The 20,641-nt window shown below is 38.4% G+C and overlaps 1 protein-coding gene across 9 annotated transcripts in view; it reads left to right on the top strand.

The window, feature by feature from the left end:
- Nucleotides 1-20,641, top strand: part of nrxn2a (neurexin 2a) — a 467,328-nt gene that overhangs the window by 83,855 nt on the left and 362,832 nt on the right. For all 9 annotated transcript variants that reach the window (XM_065287129.2, XM_065287128.1, XM_065287126.2 and 6 more), the window contains exon 3: nucleotides 5,391-5,411. In XM_065287129.2, coding sequence (XP_065143201.1) covers nucleotides 5,391-5,411 — 21 coding nt within the window. The remainder of the gene's footprint in view (nucleotides 1-5,390; nucleotides 5,412-20,641) is intronic.

The raw sequence follows: 20,641 nt of genomic DNA, 5'->3' as shown, positions 1-20,641 counted from the left end.
TCGTGAACAAACACACACAGAACGGTGGGATAATGTGCCTTGCTCAAGGGCACCATTATCGCTTTCACAGTCTGCCAGCTGTGAGAATCGAATCTCTAACTATTAGGCCACAACTGCTTCTATAGCACAAACAATAACTGTGTATACTGATTGGTTAAACTATGTCAAAGCAAAGCAAAAAATCATAAAATATAAAGCAAAACTAATGTTTTCTTCCTCCTTTATGTAATGCATGTCAAAATATGAATGACCATGGCTGTACTGGCCATTCTGGTTGTGGGTCCTTTGCCTCAGGCTCATGTCTGATTGCAAATTGCTTTTTGTCCGTGATCTTTTCCAAAACCAGGTGAGTTAATTATGGTGGTAGCATTTTTTTAAACGTCATAGATGTTCAGCCTGTGATCGGCAACCTAATTATACTGCTTCCTCACTTTGGCGAGGCCGACATCACATCCTTCATTAATAATGCAATGCAATAATGCATTATGCTAAGCGCCATGAAAAAATAAATCCAAGATGGTGGATGAGGAATAATTGTAAAAATGTTTGTGAATTAATAATTGTGAATTATTTTTAATTCAGAGATTTTAGTAAACTGCTACATTTACTGTACTGTATATTCAGTAATAATAACTTGATTCCCATAAGGTTTTTTAGTCATAATGTAACTACACATAGAGTCAAACAGTGAGTCCCTTAAGGGAATACTTCACTTTCTTAATAAAAATCCTGATAATTTACTCACCCCCATCTCATGAAAAATGAAGATGTATTTCTTTTTTCAGTCGATCGTTTTTTTGCAAAAAACATTACAGGATTTTTCTCAATTGCATAGGCTTTATTGGACCTCAACAGTTTATAGTTTAAATGCCATTTAAATTTGCAGTTTCAACGCAGCTTCAAAGGTCTCCAAAAGAGGCATAAGGGTCTTATTTAGCAAAACGGTTGTCATTTTGGCAAGAAAAATAAAAATATGCACTTTTAACCACAATTTCTCGTCTTGTACCAGCCATGTTATGCACCAGCGCGACGGTTACATAATACGTAAGCACGTCTAAAGGTTACGCACATTTTTGGGCCATTTTAAACAATAAACACAAAGACATTAATTAGTTTTCCACATACATTTACATTAAAGCAACACTAAAGAGTTCCTGCTCTTTGCTCCCACTACAGGTTAGAAGCGTAATTGTTCATTAGCACTGTCGTAAATACTGCAGCATAGCTGGCTCTGATTGGATTGTAGGTCTGCCGTAAAGCAAGTTTTGTAGTTTTCACTCGAACTACAGGACCACGACCTGACGGTTGGAAACTTCTTTAGTGCGGTTTTGGCCGTTACAGGGCTGCAAAGCGAATGTGAAAGTGCCATTCACCCGGTTTTGAGTGGATGAACCACTGAAACTTTTTTGGAAACGTTATTTTAAGGTAAAAAAAACTCTTTGGTGTTGCTTTAACGTGTATTCATTTAGCTGACGCTTTTATCCAAAGCGACTTACAATTGCTATATGTCAGAGGTTGCACGCCTCTGGAGCAACTAGGGATTAAGTGTCTTGCTCAGGGACACAATGGTGTATCACAGTGGATTCGAACCTGGGTCTCTCACACCAAAGGCAAGTGTCTTATCCACTGTGCCATCACCATACGGGTGCCATTCACATTTCGGGAAAAAACCATGCGGGAAACAAAATAATTATACTCTGAATTTCCAGAGCTTAAAAGAGAAGTTTAAGCTCCTGCGGAGACATTGGAAGGAAAGCCGTGTCATGGAAACACGTAGCAATTCAAGTTGGCATGTCAGGTGTGTTTTAGGTCAAGTTGCTTGTTGTAGGTAGGCGGCTTAAAGTTACGTGAAATGCAGACGGGCAACATCAGTCTCTGTATTCCTCATCCACTATTTAACCCAAATTTAAACACTGTAGTATCGTAAAACTTCAAATAAAAGCTGAGTCCCAAATAGACGCCTGTTTCTTTTAGACGCCTGGTGTGACGACAGGTTTGGGTAAATAAACGCCTGTCTCAAATTAAGGCCTGGTCTGTTTTTTAGTTTCGGGTTGTATTTAATCTTCTAAAACCCGTCAGATCGTCTGTTTAAGCCAGTAACCTCTATGGTGCAGATAGCACACGCTAAAGTTTTGCTTACCGGTAGATGTCACGTGACAGACGCAGTCATTCCGTTACTCATCACTATGACAACACAACAAGGTCCGTTGTCAGGTTTGAAGTGATGATGACAGTAGCGAAGTGGCAATCGTTAAACACATTCAAATTATAAATAATGTGGTAACCTCCTGCTGTCATACTGGAACAATTAAATTAAAAGCCTGTCTCTTATAGACGTTGTTTGTTGAGGGGTAACCAGCACTTCCGGTCACACTAGCGGGCACAGTTGTGTGGAGCAGAGACCTTTAGCCTACACTGTAAAAAATGATGTGTTAATTTTTTACACATTGTGTGTGTCATGCCATTTAACGTGTTATTTCATGTTAAAATAAATGAAAGGGACAACAGTTAAAAATAATGATGGGAGTAATGCCTTACAAAGTAATTTCAATATTGTAATTCCACTACTTTTAGCGGTAATGAGCATGTAACAAAGTAGTTTTTTTTAAATCAAGTAACGCAGTTACAATTACTGAAGTTTAAATGAGTTGTCCCTAAACTATCACATCTTCTTTGTGCCGCCCACGACGGTCCTGTGACATTAGATCAGAAATGTCTTGTTTGCAAATGTTCATTTTTCACAAAATAGAGTAACGTGAGTAACAAACTCATTTGAATTTCAGTAATTGTAACTGCGTTACTTGATTTAAAAAAAAATACTTTGTTACATGCTCATTACCGCTAAAAGTAGTGGAATTACAGTAACTGAATTATTTTGTAACGCGTTACTCCCATCACTCCCATTTTTAACACAACTTGTGTTGTCCCTTTCATTCATTTTAACAAATAACACGTTAAATGGCATGACACACAATGTGTAAAAAATTCAGGGCTCGAAATTGCGACTATTTTGGTCGCATATGCGACCGAAATTTAATCTGTGCGACCTTAAAATATATTTGGGAGCATTTGTGCGACTGCCCATTTTGTTGTGTGGTGCGACTTGATTTAGATTGTGATGCTGCGTGCTGCTGTCCCAGGTTCAGTGTTCTCTCCAACGTTACATAACCAATCAAATTTCACCATTATGTTCTTACGTTTTAATGAAGACCGCAGATTGGCTAATATGAGCGTCAGTCATTCCTTGTTGCCGTGCTACGTTGGTACGTGAAGCGCGAAAATGTGAAAGACGAACCGCGAGCATGACGAGAACGAGCCGATTACAGCCAATGTTACTACTGTAATTAATGACGACGATCCGGATTCAAATGCGACTCCACCAGCGGACAATAAGACTTGACGTTAAACCTTTCGGAGAGAGTGGTTTAAAGATTACAAGTGTCTCCGCTATGAGAATGGCTCGATGTTACTTACTGTGTTTACTGTAAATCCTGTAAAACGGCGTTGGTGGCGGAATCAAAACATTTTAAGCGTCAGACCTTACTTAAACATGGCGAAAGTGCCAAAAACACAAGTAGTGTCATGATAAATGTGTTCATTATTGATGGAGACACTGTTTGTCAAAGAGTGTTTGATAGTGTATGTGCGCATGTGCTGGTGAATGGACATCCGACAAACATCCTTGTGGTCCATGTTGATGTGGAACACGACAATGATGGTATGTTTTTATAGTATTTTTTAAAACATTGCCTATTTAGTAGTAATAGCATCCTGGTAATGCAGTTATCAATACCAATATATATATATATTAGCCTTCTATATTAGGGTCACTTTTGTAATGTCCCAGTTAATCAGTGTTTTACGTGTTTGCTAGATTTTCTATTGTAATCTTAATCATTTTACCTGTAATTGTTAAATTATTATTGCTATACTATTTCAACAGCATTTGGGTATTAATTTTGGAATCTATACAGCAAAAAATAAAATAAATAGAAGACCAAATTTTAAATGCTGGGTATGGTGGCGTTTTATTTTTAATAAAATAAATCTATTAACATATACATTGTAGTTTTGGTGCCTTTTAATTTTTGGATGGATGCGCCTAAATTTTTGCTGGTGCTCCTAACTCTTTAAAGTTGGGAGCACCAGTGCTACCAAATAAAAAAGTTAATTTTGAGCCCTGAAATTAACACATCATTTTTTGCAGTGTATGTGCCGGGGCTCAGCCCCGGATGGCTCCAGCCCAAAATATACCCTACCTATTCATATTAATAGCAATGCACAGTCTTGCTATATCCAATATGTTTGTCTAGCTTTTGACAGTTGCTATTGTCCAAAGTGACTTGCAATGCAGTATAGTACACATTAGTGTGTGGGATCCAAAGAAATCGAACTCATACATTTTTACAGTGAGCTAAAGAAACAAAACAGAAGGCAGAAAGGTAGCTGACTAGCTTTCAAAACAGAGTTGGTAGTTGTTTGAGAAATCCCACTAAAGGCAGTAATACACTTTAGATTCATATGCTAATATTTCTAGCTGTAATCATTGTATCCTAGAGAGCGGCACTGAAACCTTCGAAGAGCCCCATGCGGCCCAGCTCCCATGAGCCTCATCATCTCCTATAAAAAATCTTCTGTAGTTGAAGTAATGACAGAAACATTTCAGTGTGTGACTTGATTTATGACTCAAACAAGTGGTGCATAAACTTTTATCATGTTAGAGTCTGACTGGGAGCTTACAGTAAACTTCTCAGGGATGCAATTATGAGCTTTTCAGTGTTTTTGCCAAAACATTTCTAAGCACTTGCTGCATTGCTCAAGTGGTGGTATTTTATTTCACATGCCTGCAAAATGTGATGTATGCTTTTGTAACCACTTTTATGAAGAAATCTGTAGGCAAATGGAAATGTATTCACTTTTGAGAATTCTTACTCTCTGAGACATTTTTTTGTGTGATGATAGTCATATTTCCTTGTCCCATAATTGATGTGAGAAAAAGTAAATGTGACTTCACACCTTCTTGGGATTACATGTAGGTCTACATACTTTTCACTGGTATTTAATGTAGTATATCTTTTAATAGCAGAATTTAGTTTATTTGCACAGTGTTTGTCATCCAATTTATTCATAATAGTCTGTAAGATTTGACATTCAAACTACCTTTACTTACTTAAATAGCAGCCGTAACCTTAAACCTCAGCGAGTTATGTTGTTAGAGCCTTTATATGTTTTTATAATTGTTAGGTGAGTCTATCTTCAGCAATGACATTTATTCTGCTCTTCTCATCTGTTATAGTCTGAATAAAAAACAAGCTGTGCTGTCGTTGATTGATTTATTTCTCTCTTTTCCCTTTTTCCATTTCTCTTTTTTTCTTTCTTCTCTTGTGCAGCTCTCCAGCAAGTTCTGGGAGGTAAGACCAATGATTCCTCTTTACAGATCTGATATGCTAGCGCTGATAGCGATTGCATTATATACTGCTTGGGTAGTGTATTTTTTTACTGCTTGTAAAGGCATTGTCAGTTTGTACTGCAGTTCTGCTGACTGACTGAAGTCGGGCTAAAATGATACACCTGAACAAGACAAAGGCCAGATTGGTAAAGTCACGATGCACTTGAGCGATAGCCCTCCGCGTGCCGTCTTTTCACTCGGCAGCTGCCACGCGCTGGCTAATGTTTGTTGTTGGTCTGGTTACGTTGGGGAGGATTTTATAATCGCAGTGTAACAGAGAGATTGGGCTCTCCAGTTTTCTCGGGGCTTCGGCCCTGCAGCTTTAAATGATCTCTGAATTAGATCTGCTGAATTAGCCTGAGTAAGTGTAACCGAGGCCAGGATTAAAGCAGCTGGCAGTGGTCATGCAAAAGCGCTCTGCAGTATACAGCTCATGGGGAAGATAAATTGAACTTTGCAGCCTGGGTGAAAACAGCGTATGAGATGCGAGGCTCGAGTCGCCACAACTTGCAGGCAAGTTTCCTAATGTCAGGGCTCTGTACGTGTTATTTTTACCTCACCGTCTCTTTAAATTATAACACATAAATGCTGTAGTTTGCAATGCCCATTCTTTGGCTTTTTAGCTTTAGGGATCTGTATATTTTATGTGGATGGATAGGTTATGTCTGGGCCCTGTGGTAAATTATCAACTCAGTCTTTGTTTTTTAGGTCCACAATGCTGGGTTATTTATAATCTATTACCTTGGAGATGTTTAAGTTTCGAAAATGATAACACACTGCATTATTCAGTATGTACTGATTAAAACATTGTTATGAAAAATCTGGTTGGTTTTTTAATTAAGAAAGTAAGATGACTAAATACTTTATCCTTTATTCCAAAGTGAAAAGGTGTCTGGAAAAACACTGCTTTGTGAAACACAATACTTGCAAAACTGAAACATTCTGTTGTGAAAAATTATTTAGACTATTTAAAGGGATAGTTCACCCCAAAATAGAAATTCTGACAATATTTACTCCTGCCTCATGTCATTTCCTCATGTACAAATGAAGATTTTGGTTCCAAAATTAATAAAACCATTTTGACTGGGTAAAAACATGTTTTCTATACCAAGAAAGTGACAAGATGAAAACCACTATTTTCGGTTACAAACTTTCACATAGCATCTTAGGGTTATAATAACATTAAACATTCAAATCCGTAATTTGATTGTCAAATATTTATTATAAAAACTGATTATTTTTTCCGCAAAATGCAATAAATCCCTCACAAGTTTTTTTTCCAAAATGCTATAAATTTATTGAATCAAGATATAAAAGTACAAAGTAGATGAGGAAAACTAGGATTCTGTGTGCATTCAGAGCACCGCCATTGTTGTTTACAATGCGTAAATGGTGCGCTGTGATTTGTTGAGCGGATTTATTGCATTCTGCAAAAAAGGAGGAGTGCCGTTTATTGCATTTTGGGATAAAGGGAGAAAAGATGACAGAATAACCCGTCGGATATCTGATTTTGAATGTACTTTTTAATACTGAGCTGATACAATACTGATTTTGGTGGTAACTATTTTTTTTTAAATGGCGTGTATCGCGTTTTGGAACCAAACTCTTCAAATATAAATCTTCCTTTATACACAGAGCTGGAAAGATTCAGAGATCTGATCCAACAGGCATCCAAAATCACATACTCCTATACTTTATAGCGTGCGAAAATCTGTTAGCAAAATGAGACGTATGTCTGAAACCAGAGCTGTTCCTCCCTATACGCAGGGTACGCAAGCTGCGTAGGGCCTCATACCACTAGGGGTCCCCCTTGCTCTTAACTTCATACGGTGCTGCACAGACCAATTGGCGAGTGACATGGTTGTGCTGGAAGAACCATTCGAAAGCATAACAAGCAGCTAGTCTCACGATACTTTAAATCCAGTTGTTAGACGGTCTGTGCAGCTTCGACATGCGTTTTGCTATATGGATATGGTTTAAAGCTATCTGTCTGAAGCAGAAAATACAAAAAGCACTATGAAGGTGAAGTAGAAAGTTTAAGAACACATTATGGGCCAGATTGACTAACAGCTTGCGCTAACGCAAACCATCATTTTGGCGTTAAATAACAATGTCGCTATTTACTAAAGACGCGCAGTGGATCATTAGCGCTGAAACGGTGTGGTCTAGTTATTTTTGCAACTGACCTTATTGCATATGCATTTCTAGGAGTCTCCCTTTCAGACACAACATTTGTGGGAGGAGATAATTTAAATGATACATGCAATGTGATTTACTAATGTTTGCGTGTGGGTTAGGACTGTCATTTGGGTGATTATTTAACACTGAAAAAAAATTACTTTGTGTTTGAAATGGCTGAAAATATTGCAAGAAAAAAGGGAATCACAGAGATTACAGAACATGCAGAGGATTTTAACATGAATGCGTGAGAAAAATATTATTAAAAAATATTGTTGGCCAATCCCAAGCCATGTTATTTTTTATTTGCTAGGGAAATTAAAGAAGAGTCACTAGGAGAAGTCACACAATACCAGACGTTTCAAAACTTATTGTAAACTTTCATTTTTCAGTGTCCAGTGGCTTCGAGTTATGATGTCCGTGGTGCTGAACTCAAGCGCATCACACAGTAAACTCATCAGTCATCAGCTCTGCTTTTTTGCGCTGCTCTAAATCATTATTGGTCATTATGGAAATCAGCTGTTGCGCCTGTGTCATTTATTTTGCGTTTTTTTAGTAAATAACCGCAGATATTACCACTCCAATCGGCGCATTTTTGGAATTGCCCCATTTAGTAAATCTGGCCCTATAATGTCATGTTTTAAATTCCTTTTTAGTCTTGACTAATAATGCAAGGATTTATTACAAACACTACAGTCCAAATCTCCAGATTCAATATCAGTCCAGTGTGTTTTCTTAGCTTTTATGCATCAATAATCAAAATCTTTCATATGTGTTAAAGACATAAACACATTCAGTCATGCAAGCTGTTGTGTGACTCCTGTTTGCATTTTAAAACAATGCACATTACATCTAAAGTTTGCATATTTAGAGAATTATTGATGTATTTTGGTATATTTACCACTGGAGTAAACTATATCGATCAACTCTTAGTTGACACGCTCTGCTGAGCTTAATTTATTTAGCATTTAAGCTTGCAAACGTGCGCATCGCAAATGTGCCTCCACAAACTGCAAGTCCGGAAAAAAACTGTTATGATGTTCCTGATTCACAACCTGTGGATGTTTTACATCTCTAAAAGGGAGTTTTGGAACTTACAGCAAAGCACAGATGACAACAGGTTTACTCGAGACAGCGCAAGCTAGCACGAAGGTAAAGCTAATCTTTTACATTATAGCGATGACGCTGGTAGTGATGATTCTCTCAGACCAATCAGTGATCTACAGTGTTTTCGCGTCATGTTTTGGCATCAGGTCAGGTGGTACTAAAAAAAGTATTGGGTACTCAGACTGCACCCAGTGGAAAAGCTTCCAAAAGTAAGCTGACTCGACTCAAACCATGGGGTACTATGCAATGGAAAAGCACCATAAGATCGTAAAATGCTGGAAAACTGTTAGCAGGATGGCTTTTTTCAAGTGCAAGTGATATAGGCTAGTATAAGTTAATTCCTCGTGGTAAAATTGTCCTTGGTTAACCTTACATGAGTAAATTATTTTATTACCATTGTTATCGCATTATAGATAAACAAACACATGAATAAAATCATGTTGGATGTAGTACAGTATGTAAGTATGCATTGGTGTACCCATACTGCACCCATGCATACTTACATGTTTAAACTGTTAGAAAGTAGGCACTTTATTTAATACAGTACATCTTGTCACAGTATGTGATTTTGGACGGCGGGCCGTTTTTCATTCATGAATCAGATTTATCCGGTTCTTGAGTGCAACTCACCGACTCAATGATTCAATCATTGATCCAGCTGTCAAGTTAACAGCTCAATGGAGGGGAAAATCACTCAAAGCCCTATATGCTGTAGAAGACATGAACACCAATGCATGGCCTACTTGGGCTACCAGGTGCTTTTTGAAGGCTTTGCAGATGAAAGTGTTGTTATTTGGAACTGAGCCTCAGAAAAACTCACTTTTAGGTTCAGCAACAATAAAAAAGCATAACATGAGGGCGAGAAAATATTAACAGCAGTATTTTATTTTTGGGTGAACTATGTCTTTTTAAAATGTGCTCTCAGCATTGTCTTTCTGCGACATTATTGAAGGCCTGTGATCACTGGCACTGGCAGTCTCTTTATTGTTAATTTTATGGTGAGCTGAACAGAGGGAGGTTATCAGACAGGCCACATGAACACTTGTGGATGATACAGGCCTTCCTTTAAAACATGTGCTTCAGCATAGGCTTTTATTCCTTCTCTATTTCCCCTGTGAAGCCGTTATACACGACACTATGCTAACATCAAATGGCAAGAATTGGACAGTGATGTGCCTTCTAAAGAAATGCTTGTGCCTTTATTGGATTAAACACTTTGTTTCCAGTGAAGAATGCATTAAAACAATGATGACACTCATTTAAGGGAACTTTTATTGTGGTGTGACATTTTAATTCTCAGATAAAGAAATCGTGAATGTTTGTGAATGGGCAGGTTTATCAGCTGAAGATAAAGGTTGATAGCAGACATGATTTTTAGATTAAATAGAATTTATATTAGTCTGATGTATTTACAAATATGTTTAGAATGTGCAATGCTATACATTTCCAAAATTAGACAGCTTGTCGACTGATACTAGGTCTTAAATAAAATGGGGGTCTTGAGAGACTTTATTCATTTGTGCTGCGGTCACACTAGACTTTCTGCCTGCAAAATTTCTAGTGGTCGACTGATAATGGTTTTTTAATGGCCGATACTGATATCAAAAAATCAATGTGGCGGTTTTGTGGCTGATATAACGCAAACATAATTGTAATAAAGGGAAAACAAAGAGAAAATTGGTGAAACTAAATAAACACTTATTGTGCAGAATATGTGAGTAATATCTGACGACAGGCTGTTGAATTATTCAGAAAAATAATGCACACCCAAGGTGGTAATGCGACCATAGACTGTAAAATAATATGGACATAGTGTTCGTGACATCACCCATTGGCTTGTGAAGATCGTTTTTGAAGCTCAAGGCAAGGCAAGGCAAGGCAAGTTTATTTGTATAGCATTTCATACACAGAGGTCATTCAAAGTGCTTTACACAGAAATGAGAAAACAATATATAAAAAAGAAAATGTAAAAATAAGAGATACACGATAAAATCACAATAAAAACAAAGATACATGAGAATTTAAAATAACAATTAAAGAAAATAAATGTGATTTTAATAAAAACAGTTTAAAATGTTAAAAAGAATAAAACAGGAGTAAAAGTGACTTGAGTTAAAGATAGTTCACTTCAAAATGAAAAACCCTGCCACCATCCACCCATCCCCATGCCGCTCCAAACCCGCACGCATCCCCCTCCCCTGACGAACACAAAAGAAGATACCCCGAGAAATGATGGCAAACGCACAGCAGCAAGCGACCATAGACCTCCATAGCAGGAAAAAAATTATTTTGTAAGTATTTGGATAAATGACTAAGAAAATATTTTGTTAAATGATTGTAAGAAGTTCCATCATATTTCTTTTTTATTCCTACCATGGAAGTCCACGGCCACCCACCGCTGCGCGCCCACCACCACCTCCCAAAATATCCTCCCCCGTGCCCACCAGAAAAAAAAAGAGGTTGCTGGTTGCTTAAAGTAGGCATTGCCTGCCGTTGCCATCTTGGTGGTGCGTCACCGCGAATCAGTCGCTGATAACCGAAAATGGGTAAAGAGGCGGGGCATGGTTGAAGCTGAGGTTGCTGGTTGCTCAAACCAAGCCCACCTACTGTAGCTCCACTCTGGTAACAGCAGTGGCAGTTCACACCTCACTTAAGATGGCCACGCCCTTAATTATGCAGAAGTTTAAGGCTTAACATAATTTAAACGGATGAGTTACAAAAAATTCACCCCCCTCATAGTTGTCATGAAGGGAAAAATTAGCTATGCAGACCAAAACGCTTTTTGTACCAGGCTGTAAACATATTATTTTCTACTGTAAAGTTGGGCATTTTAACACGGAGATCTATGGGAATTGACTACCTTTTGGAGCCTGCCTCTAGCGGCCAATTGATGAATTGTAGTTTAAGTCACTTCTGTAGTTATGAGAGATTGGAAGGTTGCCCCTCGGGTACGACATGAAGCAGTGGGTGTACATTATTTTCAAATAATTCAAAGGACTGGAGTCTATTATTCTGCTTATACCATAGACATTGCTAAGACATTGCTCTGGTGGTTATCTTAAGACATTTGACCACTTTGATGTGTGTTTATCAAAAGATAATGCATACCATAGAATATTTCTCAACCAGTCAGAATAAAGCATTTAACATCCCATGGTATAATTATGAATATATTCTTTTAAGTTCTTGAAAAATACAGAAAAAAAGACTGATGTACTATGGATCTGACACCTCACTGTACTCTTCGAATAAGACTTTGCTTCATGCATGAAAAAACCATGCAATATATCAGGGACTTTAATATATTGGTCTATCACTAAAAATGTATTTTGTTACACAAAATATTTTATTGGAAAAAAATTCAAAGGACCAGAGTCAATTAATCCGCTAAATTATAGGCTCCTTATAGGTGTGCGTAGGTCCTACGGCGTAGCCACGACGGCGAAGGTTCCGCTTCGGTTTTCATTTATACTTTTGCGCCGTCGTCCACGTTGATGTGCAAACACACAGTAGCAGCGCGAACGTCAAAGAAGAAGTAGCTTAGCAAGTTAACCCACAAACGAAGAAGAAACAACAACTTGTTGTGTATAATTTGAGAAGACCAGCAATGATGGAAGTAAATAAACAGCGACTTTTGATGCAGTTTGAGTTAAATCACTCCTCAACTTGGCTCATCTTTGTTTTCACCGTCACAAACGGAAATACCTAAGACGCAGTTTTTTTACCTGACGGGAGGGGTTCTGGTGGACCAATCACAGCGCTTGCGGTCCGCGTAGATCTGACGCGCTGTTAAAATTTTTGCGAGGTGCACGTCAGGCTACGCACAGGCCACGGATAGCCTAGGCCGTACCTACGGCGTACCTAACTTACGCACGACTATAAATCGGGCTTTAGACCACAGACAATGCTCTGGTGGTTAAAGACATTTGACAGGTTAGGTGTAGGATCATTAAAAAATAATGCATACCAGTAGACGATTTCTCAACCAATCAGAATAAAGCATTCAACACCCATTGGAACATACCACAATGCAAAATTACAGCATGCGCTTCTGTTTCCGGTCTGCATCTAGTGTGACTGCAGCATTAGACTTAAGTTACTTTGCATTGCAGTTATGTGATTTGATAGCATGTGTGTTAAGATGTTGAGCTGACTCAGTTGAACAGCTGTCTGCTTTGTGTTGTATAACATGGGCTTTGGGATGTTTTCAGGCAGATCATACCTCTGTTTCCATCTTTGGTAGAAAAGCTTCTATGCCACTCGCGATCACAGGCATCTGTGTTAATCTCAAGCAAGGGAGCGTAATCCAAAACTCTATTTAAAGTTAAGTTTGGATGTATTTAGTGCTGATGTTAGGCAGCATAGGGCAAGACTGACCGCAGTTATCATGACCGGTGGCGTCCTGTGAGAGCAGAGGCATATGGGAACATTAGAAGGACACCGCTGAAACTGTCATACACGTTCCCCACCGTACCTCAATGACCTTGAAATAATCCTCTTCCTGAAGGCAAAACTCCAGGAGTCTTAGAGGAGAGCAGTCTAATCCCTTCTCTGTATATTCAGAGGTTTCTCATTCAGTGCTGTGCAGGAGTTAATCAGAGAAGATCGGTTTTGATATGCACTAGATAGAGATGTGGTTGTGGCTCAGAATTTTATACAGTGAACATTTGCAAAGCAAAGCTGGTTGCCACTAGCAGCTTAAGGGCCGCTGACAGTTGCTGTGAATTTTTAGCGATTTACTGATTTTACAATCTTTATCTTCAGCTGCTTAGTGTATATCCAAACCTGTCATGTATTGACCTTTCAAAAACTTCAAGTTTCACATAAATCCACATTGGACATCGCACAATTATGTGTGTATATAAGTTTGGATTGGATAGAAAAAGACTTCTATTTTGTGTTCAGCTAATGCTACAGCATATACTGTTTTGGTTAAAAATATGTAATTTTATGTCATATATAACACCTGACAATATCAGTGGCGGCCAGAGACTTCTTTTTTCGAGGGCGCTCGATGTGAAGTTCGATGTATGTAGCCCATCATGTGTGTGGTTCGTAATTTCAAAATATGTGTTTGGCGCGTCGAGTGAACCTATGTGCATCACGTGTCTTGTCAAAATAAGTGCCTGCTGCAGACGCGTCTAAAGGGTTTATGATAAAAGAGACACTTGCGTTTGCCAGTTACTCACATAATCTCATACGTAATCAGAGTTTACTGTTAAGGGAGTGTCTTGGGTGTATTTTGTGAACGTCTCTTTTATCAAAAACGGTTTTGAGGCATGTGCAGCAGGCACTTATTTTGTCAAAACACCTGATGCACATGGTTCACACGACTCAACAAACACATATTTTGAAAACACGAGCAACACACGATACACCGAACACATATTTTGAATTTGCGCCCCTCGGAAGAACGGGCCGCCACTGAACAATATAGATTTTAGTTTTAAAGGAATAGTTCACCGAAATATGCATTATATTTATTCCCCATTGTGCCAGATGTGTATGACTTCCTTTCTTCAGATAAGCACAAATAATTTTATATAAAATGCCATCAACTTATCTTCTTATTTGGGGGTCAACATAGCAAAGCTAAAAAATCGATCGATTCCAGTGGGTTAATATTTGAGGAGCTCAGATGCAAAAGCCACTAAATTCCACCTCCGTGAAAAATGAGATAATAATATTAACCAAATGCTCTCAGCACGTATTATATGTTAATCAAATACCTTTGCTTTAAATCCCCTTAATCCCTTAATGTCCTCTAAGTGCACAAAAGATGAATTGGATGAACACGGGAAACGATGGTGGATCACATTCAAACTTGGGTCCCTTGTACGTACTTGGACCTGAATGCAACCCAAATGTCAGGACAGAACCCAGTTGCAGACAGCTCTTAACAAAAGACTTTTATTTATAACATAAAATACCCTTGCAGGGGGCAAACAATAACAATAATCCAAATAATAAACATAACAGGGCAAGACAAAGCACACACGATGGTATCTGATGATACGCAATGATCCAGCACAAGACAGCAGACAAAATGGCATTAAACAGGGGAGAACTAAACTAGAGAGCGAGGACAGACAGGTGAAGGGCATAAACTAATAATGAATAATTAACAAGGAAACAAGGGGGTGGGGTCAAGACTAGAGACAGGAGAGGATGAGGCACACATACATGTAACACAACACAGGCCACGTAACTCTACACACAAACACAAGACAAGGATATGGGGCTGTCAGGACCCTGTCCCTAAAAACAATATGAACACATATGTGGCCGACAGGATCCTGACAGAATGTGGCAGTGGCATCACCCCCTAATCAGTCCTTTTTGTGATTATTGTGGGAAAAAAATCCTTGATCTTGCGACAGGTTTTCTTAAAAAATGCGATGGAATATGCGGGATATTTATGCAATTTTATGTGATGAAATTGCGTGAACTTGCAAAAACTGTTTGCAGCTTTTCATTGATGTTCACATCACGTAATTACGTCACTTCCTAACATTTCCATGACAACAGGGGACATTGCTGCGCATGTGTGAAGTAAATGCAACATTTTTCAAATTTCTGCTAAGATATATATATTACTTTTTGCTACAAAAATGCAGGGATTATGAAATCATACAAGCATTTTTTTCGAGCATAAATCTGCAATTTATGCTGCGAAAGTGCAGCATATTTAACAAATGCGTCCCTCGCATATATATGTGGACTTTGGCTGATTATGCATTGAATCATGCAATCGCATAACTGCGTTTTTCTGGAGGTACTGCCTAATGTGTTGTTCAATTTCTTCATTTTTATATTTTGACTTTCATCATTTGCAATGTTTTTGGTTGGATCTTTAGTTTCTAGACAGTTTACTATGTCTTGTTTTAGAAGTGGATGTTTTTGCCAAAAAGCTTGCATGCATTTAGAGCAGGGGTGGGCATCGAGGGCCACGGTCCTGCAGAGTTTAGCTTCAACCTTAATCAAACACACCTGAATGTCATTTTCAAACAGTCCTGAAGACTTCAATTCAATTTTTCAGCTGTGTTTGATTAGGGTTGGAGCTTAACCCTGCAGGGACACTGGCCCTCAGGACCAGGAGTTGCCCACCCTTGATTTAGAGGGTTTTGTAGTGAAAGGCGGTTACATTTTAAAATACCAATCAGTAGTGATGCACCGATGTATCGGCCGCCGATATTTATCGGCCGATTTTTGATGAATTTGAAACCATCGGCATATCGGCAATAGCACGAGGAAAACAATCGGTATCGGCCTATTAATTAACTGCATAAAGAAACCCATTATATGTAAAAAAACGAGTTAATGTTGTTAATAAAATAAATGCTGAACAGCAAAAACCACCTTTGAAGGTTGTCATGCTGTCTTATTATGTTTGTTTTAGCTTAATTTGTGTCTCTCTTATTATGTTGGTCAGTTGAATGTTAATTAGATCCAATCCATGTTCAGTAAAAATAATTTGATGCAGAAATAAACTAGCAAATAGACCAACTGTATAGTATTGTATACAAGTGTTTAATATCGGTATCGGCATCGGTATCGGCCAGAAGTTGTCTGTTTAAATCGGTATCGGCCCAAAAAATCCTATCGGTGCATCCCTACCAATCAGGGTTTCCCACAGAAAATGGGTGCTTCTCAATTCTTATTTGTGCCTCCTCGTTTCCTTTCCTTGCTTCCTTTCGAGGACGGAGGAGACGGAGACGAAGTATTAAGTGAAATGATATCCTCTTTCCTAACTCTCTTTATAACGTTTATTATCTGTTATCAAATAATCAAGTGCATTAAACCCCAAATATTTAATAAAATAAAGTTAAATACATACTTGAGTTATAGTTCATATCCTTATTAAAATAAAGACATTCTTAAAAGTGCTGTAAAATTAATATATATGTCGTTACCACTGATCATTTATATAGATCGGTGGTTTATACATAAATGTTAAATATACTGTCTGAAATGAGTCTACATTTACAATAATTTAATGATTAATAGCAAGATTTTTGTGTGTTTAATGACGTGACGATGTGAAGGGGGAGGAGATTTATACGTGCGTCAGGTTTAGTTGATAAAACACTTCCGCATAGGATACACTTGTGGATCCTCGCTCATGACTCCTCAGAAAGCCTCCTCGTTCCTCGCCTCCTCGCCGTGCAATTAAAGAATTGAGATGTCTTACATGATGGCGGAGCTTGATCAGTTTCCGGGTCGTAGGATGTAGGACGTAAGAGCGAGGAGACGAGGGAGCATATTGAGAAGCACCCAATGTGTTAGTTGAGGTGGGCGGGGCTGGGGTGTGTGGCAATCAAAGGGATGGGGCTTTCGCCTCATGATGAAAATTTAAATATTTAGATTTAAAACACTCAAATAAAACTTAATTTTTAAGAAACTATGACAGAAAATGAACACATACTAGATTATCAATGAATCAAATGTTTTTAACAGATACCTCTAACGGGAATAGCCGCGTGATGAAGTGGAACTAAAGGGTTAATAAACACAAACTAAAGCAGATGTATTAGAACCTCTGGCGAACAATGATAGATGGCGGAAAATTTTTAAAAACTGATTATATCCCACTATTAATTACATTATCTTAAAGGGATAGTTCGGCAAAAAAATTATATTAAACCCATGATTTACTCACCCCCAAGCTGTCCGGGTTGCATATGTCCATCGTTTTTCAGACAAACACATTTTCGAATATTTTAGAAAATGTGTTAGAACTTTCAGTTGATTAAATGTAATGTTACGGGGTCCACCCATAGTCCACGACCTTCAAGTACAAAAAAAGTGCGTCCATCTTTCACAAAATAAATCCAAACGGCTCCAGGATGATAAACAAAGGTCTTCTGAGGGTAATCCGCGTGGTGTTGTTGTAGAAATATCCATATTTAAAACTTTATTAACGTAAATAACTACCTTCCGGTAGCGCCGCCATCTTAGACTCCTCTGTATTCAGGAGAGAGTATTAGCGTAGTGTACGCACTTTTCTTAGTGACGTATGACAAATTCGGAGGGCGGGGGCACAGAGCAGCAGCAGAGTAGCCTCCGTAGGCTGTGTAAGCTCTCATCCTGAACGCAGACGCGACTAAGATGGCGGCGCTACCGGAAGGTATTTATTTTCGTTAATAAAGTTTTAAATATGGATATTTCTACAACAACACCACACGGATTACCCTCAGAAGACCTTTGTTTATCATCCTGGAGCCGTTTGGATTTATTTTGTGAAAGATGGACGCACTTTTTTTGGACTTGAAGGTCGTGGACCCCGTAACATTACATTTAATCAACTGAAATATCTAAAACATTTTCTAAAATATCCGAAAATGTGTTTGTCTGAAAAACGATGGACATATGCAACTCGGACCACTTGGGGGTGAGTAAATCTTGGGTTTAATATCATTTTTGGCCAAACTATCCCTTTAAATGAGTGTAACTACTGTAGCATGTAAGAAATGCACATGAATAACGTGAGCAAGAGCGCTCAACAATTATATCGAATCTAATCTTACAAGAAAAAAATGTGAAGTGAAACCATAAGTGAAAATATGATTAATTTGAGCTTGTTTAGTGATCAAAAGTCCTACTTACCCAATAGAGTCATTTGGATTACCTTTATGATGCATGGTTTTTTGCTTTTTGAAGCTTCGCTATTTTGGGTCTTATATAAGAAGATAACATGATGGCATTTTAATAGCTTCTGTTCAACTGATGAACGGAAATCATAAATGTCTGGGATGGCATGATGGGTGAGTAAATTATGAGAGAATTTTCAATTTCTTGCAAAATATCCCTTCAATGTGAATAATATCATGGAATAAATATATAAGATATATCTCAATATATGTCAAATATAACCTCCCCCCACACACAGCCTAGTATTAGAGATAATGCTGTGTTCTGCCACACTGCCTGGAGTCAGTAAGCAGGCATCATAATTTTGTCACGCATACTTCTAATTGATTTTGAGGAAAAATTTGATGGTGGTTTCCACAGCAACATACTGTAGTCATAGACTAGAATGTGTGTATGTGTGTGTTAGCAGATCCTGTAATTACTCTTTCTGATCACATGAACGTTATAAAACCACATCTAGTTTTTATATTTACAAAGTCCTTCTATGCATTTTGCAAAATATCCTTTTTATAAGCCGAAACATTGATTGTAATTGTAACATGTGACGTTTTGATTGCCTTACATACACGATTATGTAGCTATTATTCCAGCATGTGGTTCAGCGCTCACTCGCCACTTAAAATATATCTCCTCTCTTCCAGAAAACACTTTGTGAGGTACAGATTTTTATGCAAGGGCCATTGACTCATTTTATTTGAACAAGAAAAACACTTCAACAAACTTTCATTGAGATTATAGCAGGCAGCAATGGTGCTGTGGGAACACAATGGCCAGGTGGAAGTGAACGGCGGTGATAACGGCATAGAAAAAAACAGAACTGTGAAAGAGAAGCAGGCGGAAGGGAGTGTGTTAGTTGCGCGGGTAACGTCATACTAAGGGAGACACAGGAGCCTGTTGCTATGCCAACGCAGATGGGCCACCGCATTTCAATGCAGACGTCCGCAGCAGGCCTCTCTACGTCAGACAGCAGCGTGCAAATGATGTTGTGCATTAGCATTCTCCACAAAAAAAAACAATGTTTACATGCAGCGTACGTTCTTTTCGAAACACCAGGAGCTCGGGGCTAAGCTTGCTCCGTCTCTTGATCCGCTCAGTGCTCACATTTTACCTATTTCATATTGAAATGAGCAAAGTGACACTTCTTACTGAGCCATTACCGTCTGTCGTTCTATCTCTCAGTTTAAATGAGCTGAATAGATCGTCTCCCTCACAAATTGAAGAGTGAAAGAAAAATTAACGCTTGTCTGCTCATTGGACACGACTGAAACTGCTTAATGCAAAAATTCCTTAATGCAATGCAGCATTAAAACGCAATAGAAGTATAAGACAGAAATCAATTAATATTTAATGATTATTTCTGGCTGTGCGCTTGTTCCTCTTAGTTAAGGCTGTTGAGCAAGAAATATGATTGTAAACACAGTGTAAATGCCTCCATTTCACAGCAGAGCAGCTCCACAACCTTCTTCTCCGTGCCGACCGTTGTTTAAGCGTTTGTTAACAAGGTGTGTTGCTCTTTAATTCTCGGGTGCTCGCGCGCTCCCTCGCTATCTGCCGATGCAGTTGGGGGTTCCGATTTACTCCATTACTTCCCAGTTTGTAGCTAATTTTATCTTCATTTTTCGAATTTGAGAAGTCGCTGTGGCATGAACTGTTATGTGAAACAGATGTGACAGTTGACTAGTGACAGGCAGAATCAAGGGAGAGGCGCTTTGTGTGGGTGAAATTAGAATGGATAAGGTCCATTTTCAAGTGGAAAAAAATGCTAAAATGGATGCTGGGGAAGTTTATATATAAATAAAGATACTTTATATGTCTAAAAGTGTGAGAGAGACATAAATGATGGATTGGCCTCGAAGGTGGTAGTGCTCTTAGCGGATGGGCAACATAATAGGAGGTGTCACCTCACCGGACCGAATAACTACTGGATCTGGCCACAGATACTGTAGGTACTGTAGATGAATAGTTTTTTTTTTGAGTAGAAAGTGCTGATTTATTATTATAACAGTTTGATAATGAGCCAATGCAATTTTCACATTCAGAAGCGGTTAATTGTTTAAAAGCTTTTGTACCTGTCTTGCATTGTGATTTCCTTAGATTTTGTCTCTGTTTATCATTGTTTACTGTTCCCCTGCGATTTCACATTTCTTGCTCTTTTTCAGCTCTCAGTGTTTTATCTTTCATTTGTGATTTTTGGCTACACAATGACTTGTAACTTCCTGTTACACTGATCTATTCTACAGCCGTGATATCTCCCTA

Source organism: Paramisgurnus dabryanus, chromosome 18 (assembly GCF_030506205.2).
Source record: "Paramisgurnus dabryanus chromosome 18, PD_genome_1.1, whole genome shotgun sequence".
Taxonomy (NCBI): Eukaryota; Metazoa; Chordata; class Actinopteri; order Cypriniformes; family Cobitidae; genus Paramisgurnus; species Paramisgurnus dabryanus.
This window is presented reverse-complemented; position numbering and strand designations above follow the sequence as displayed.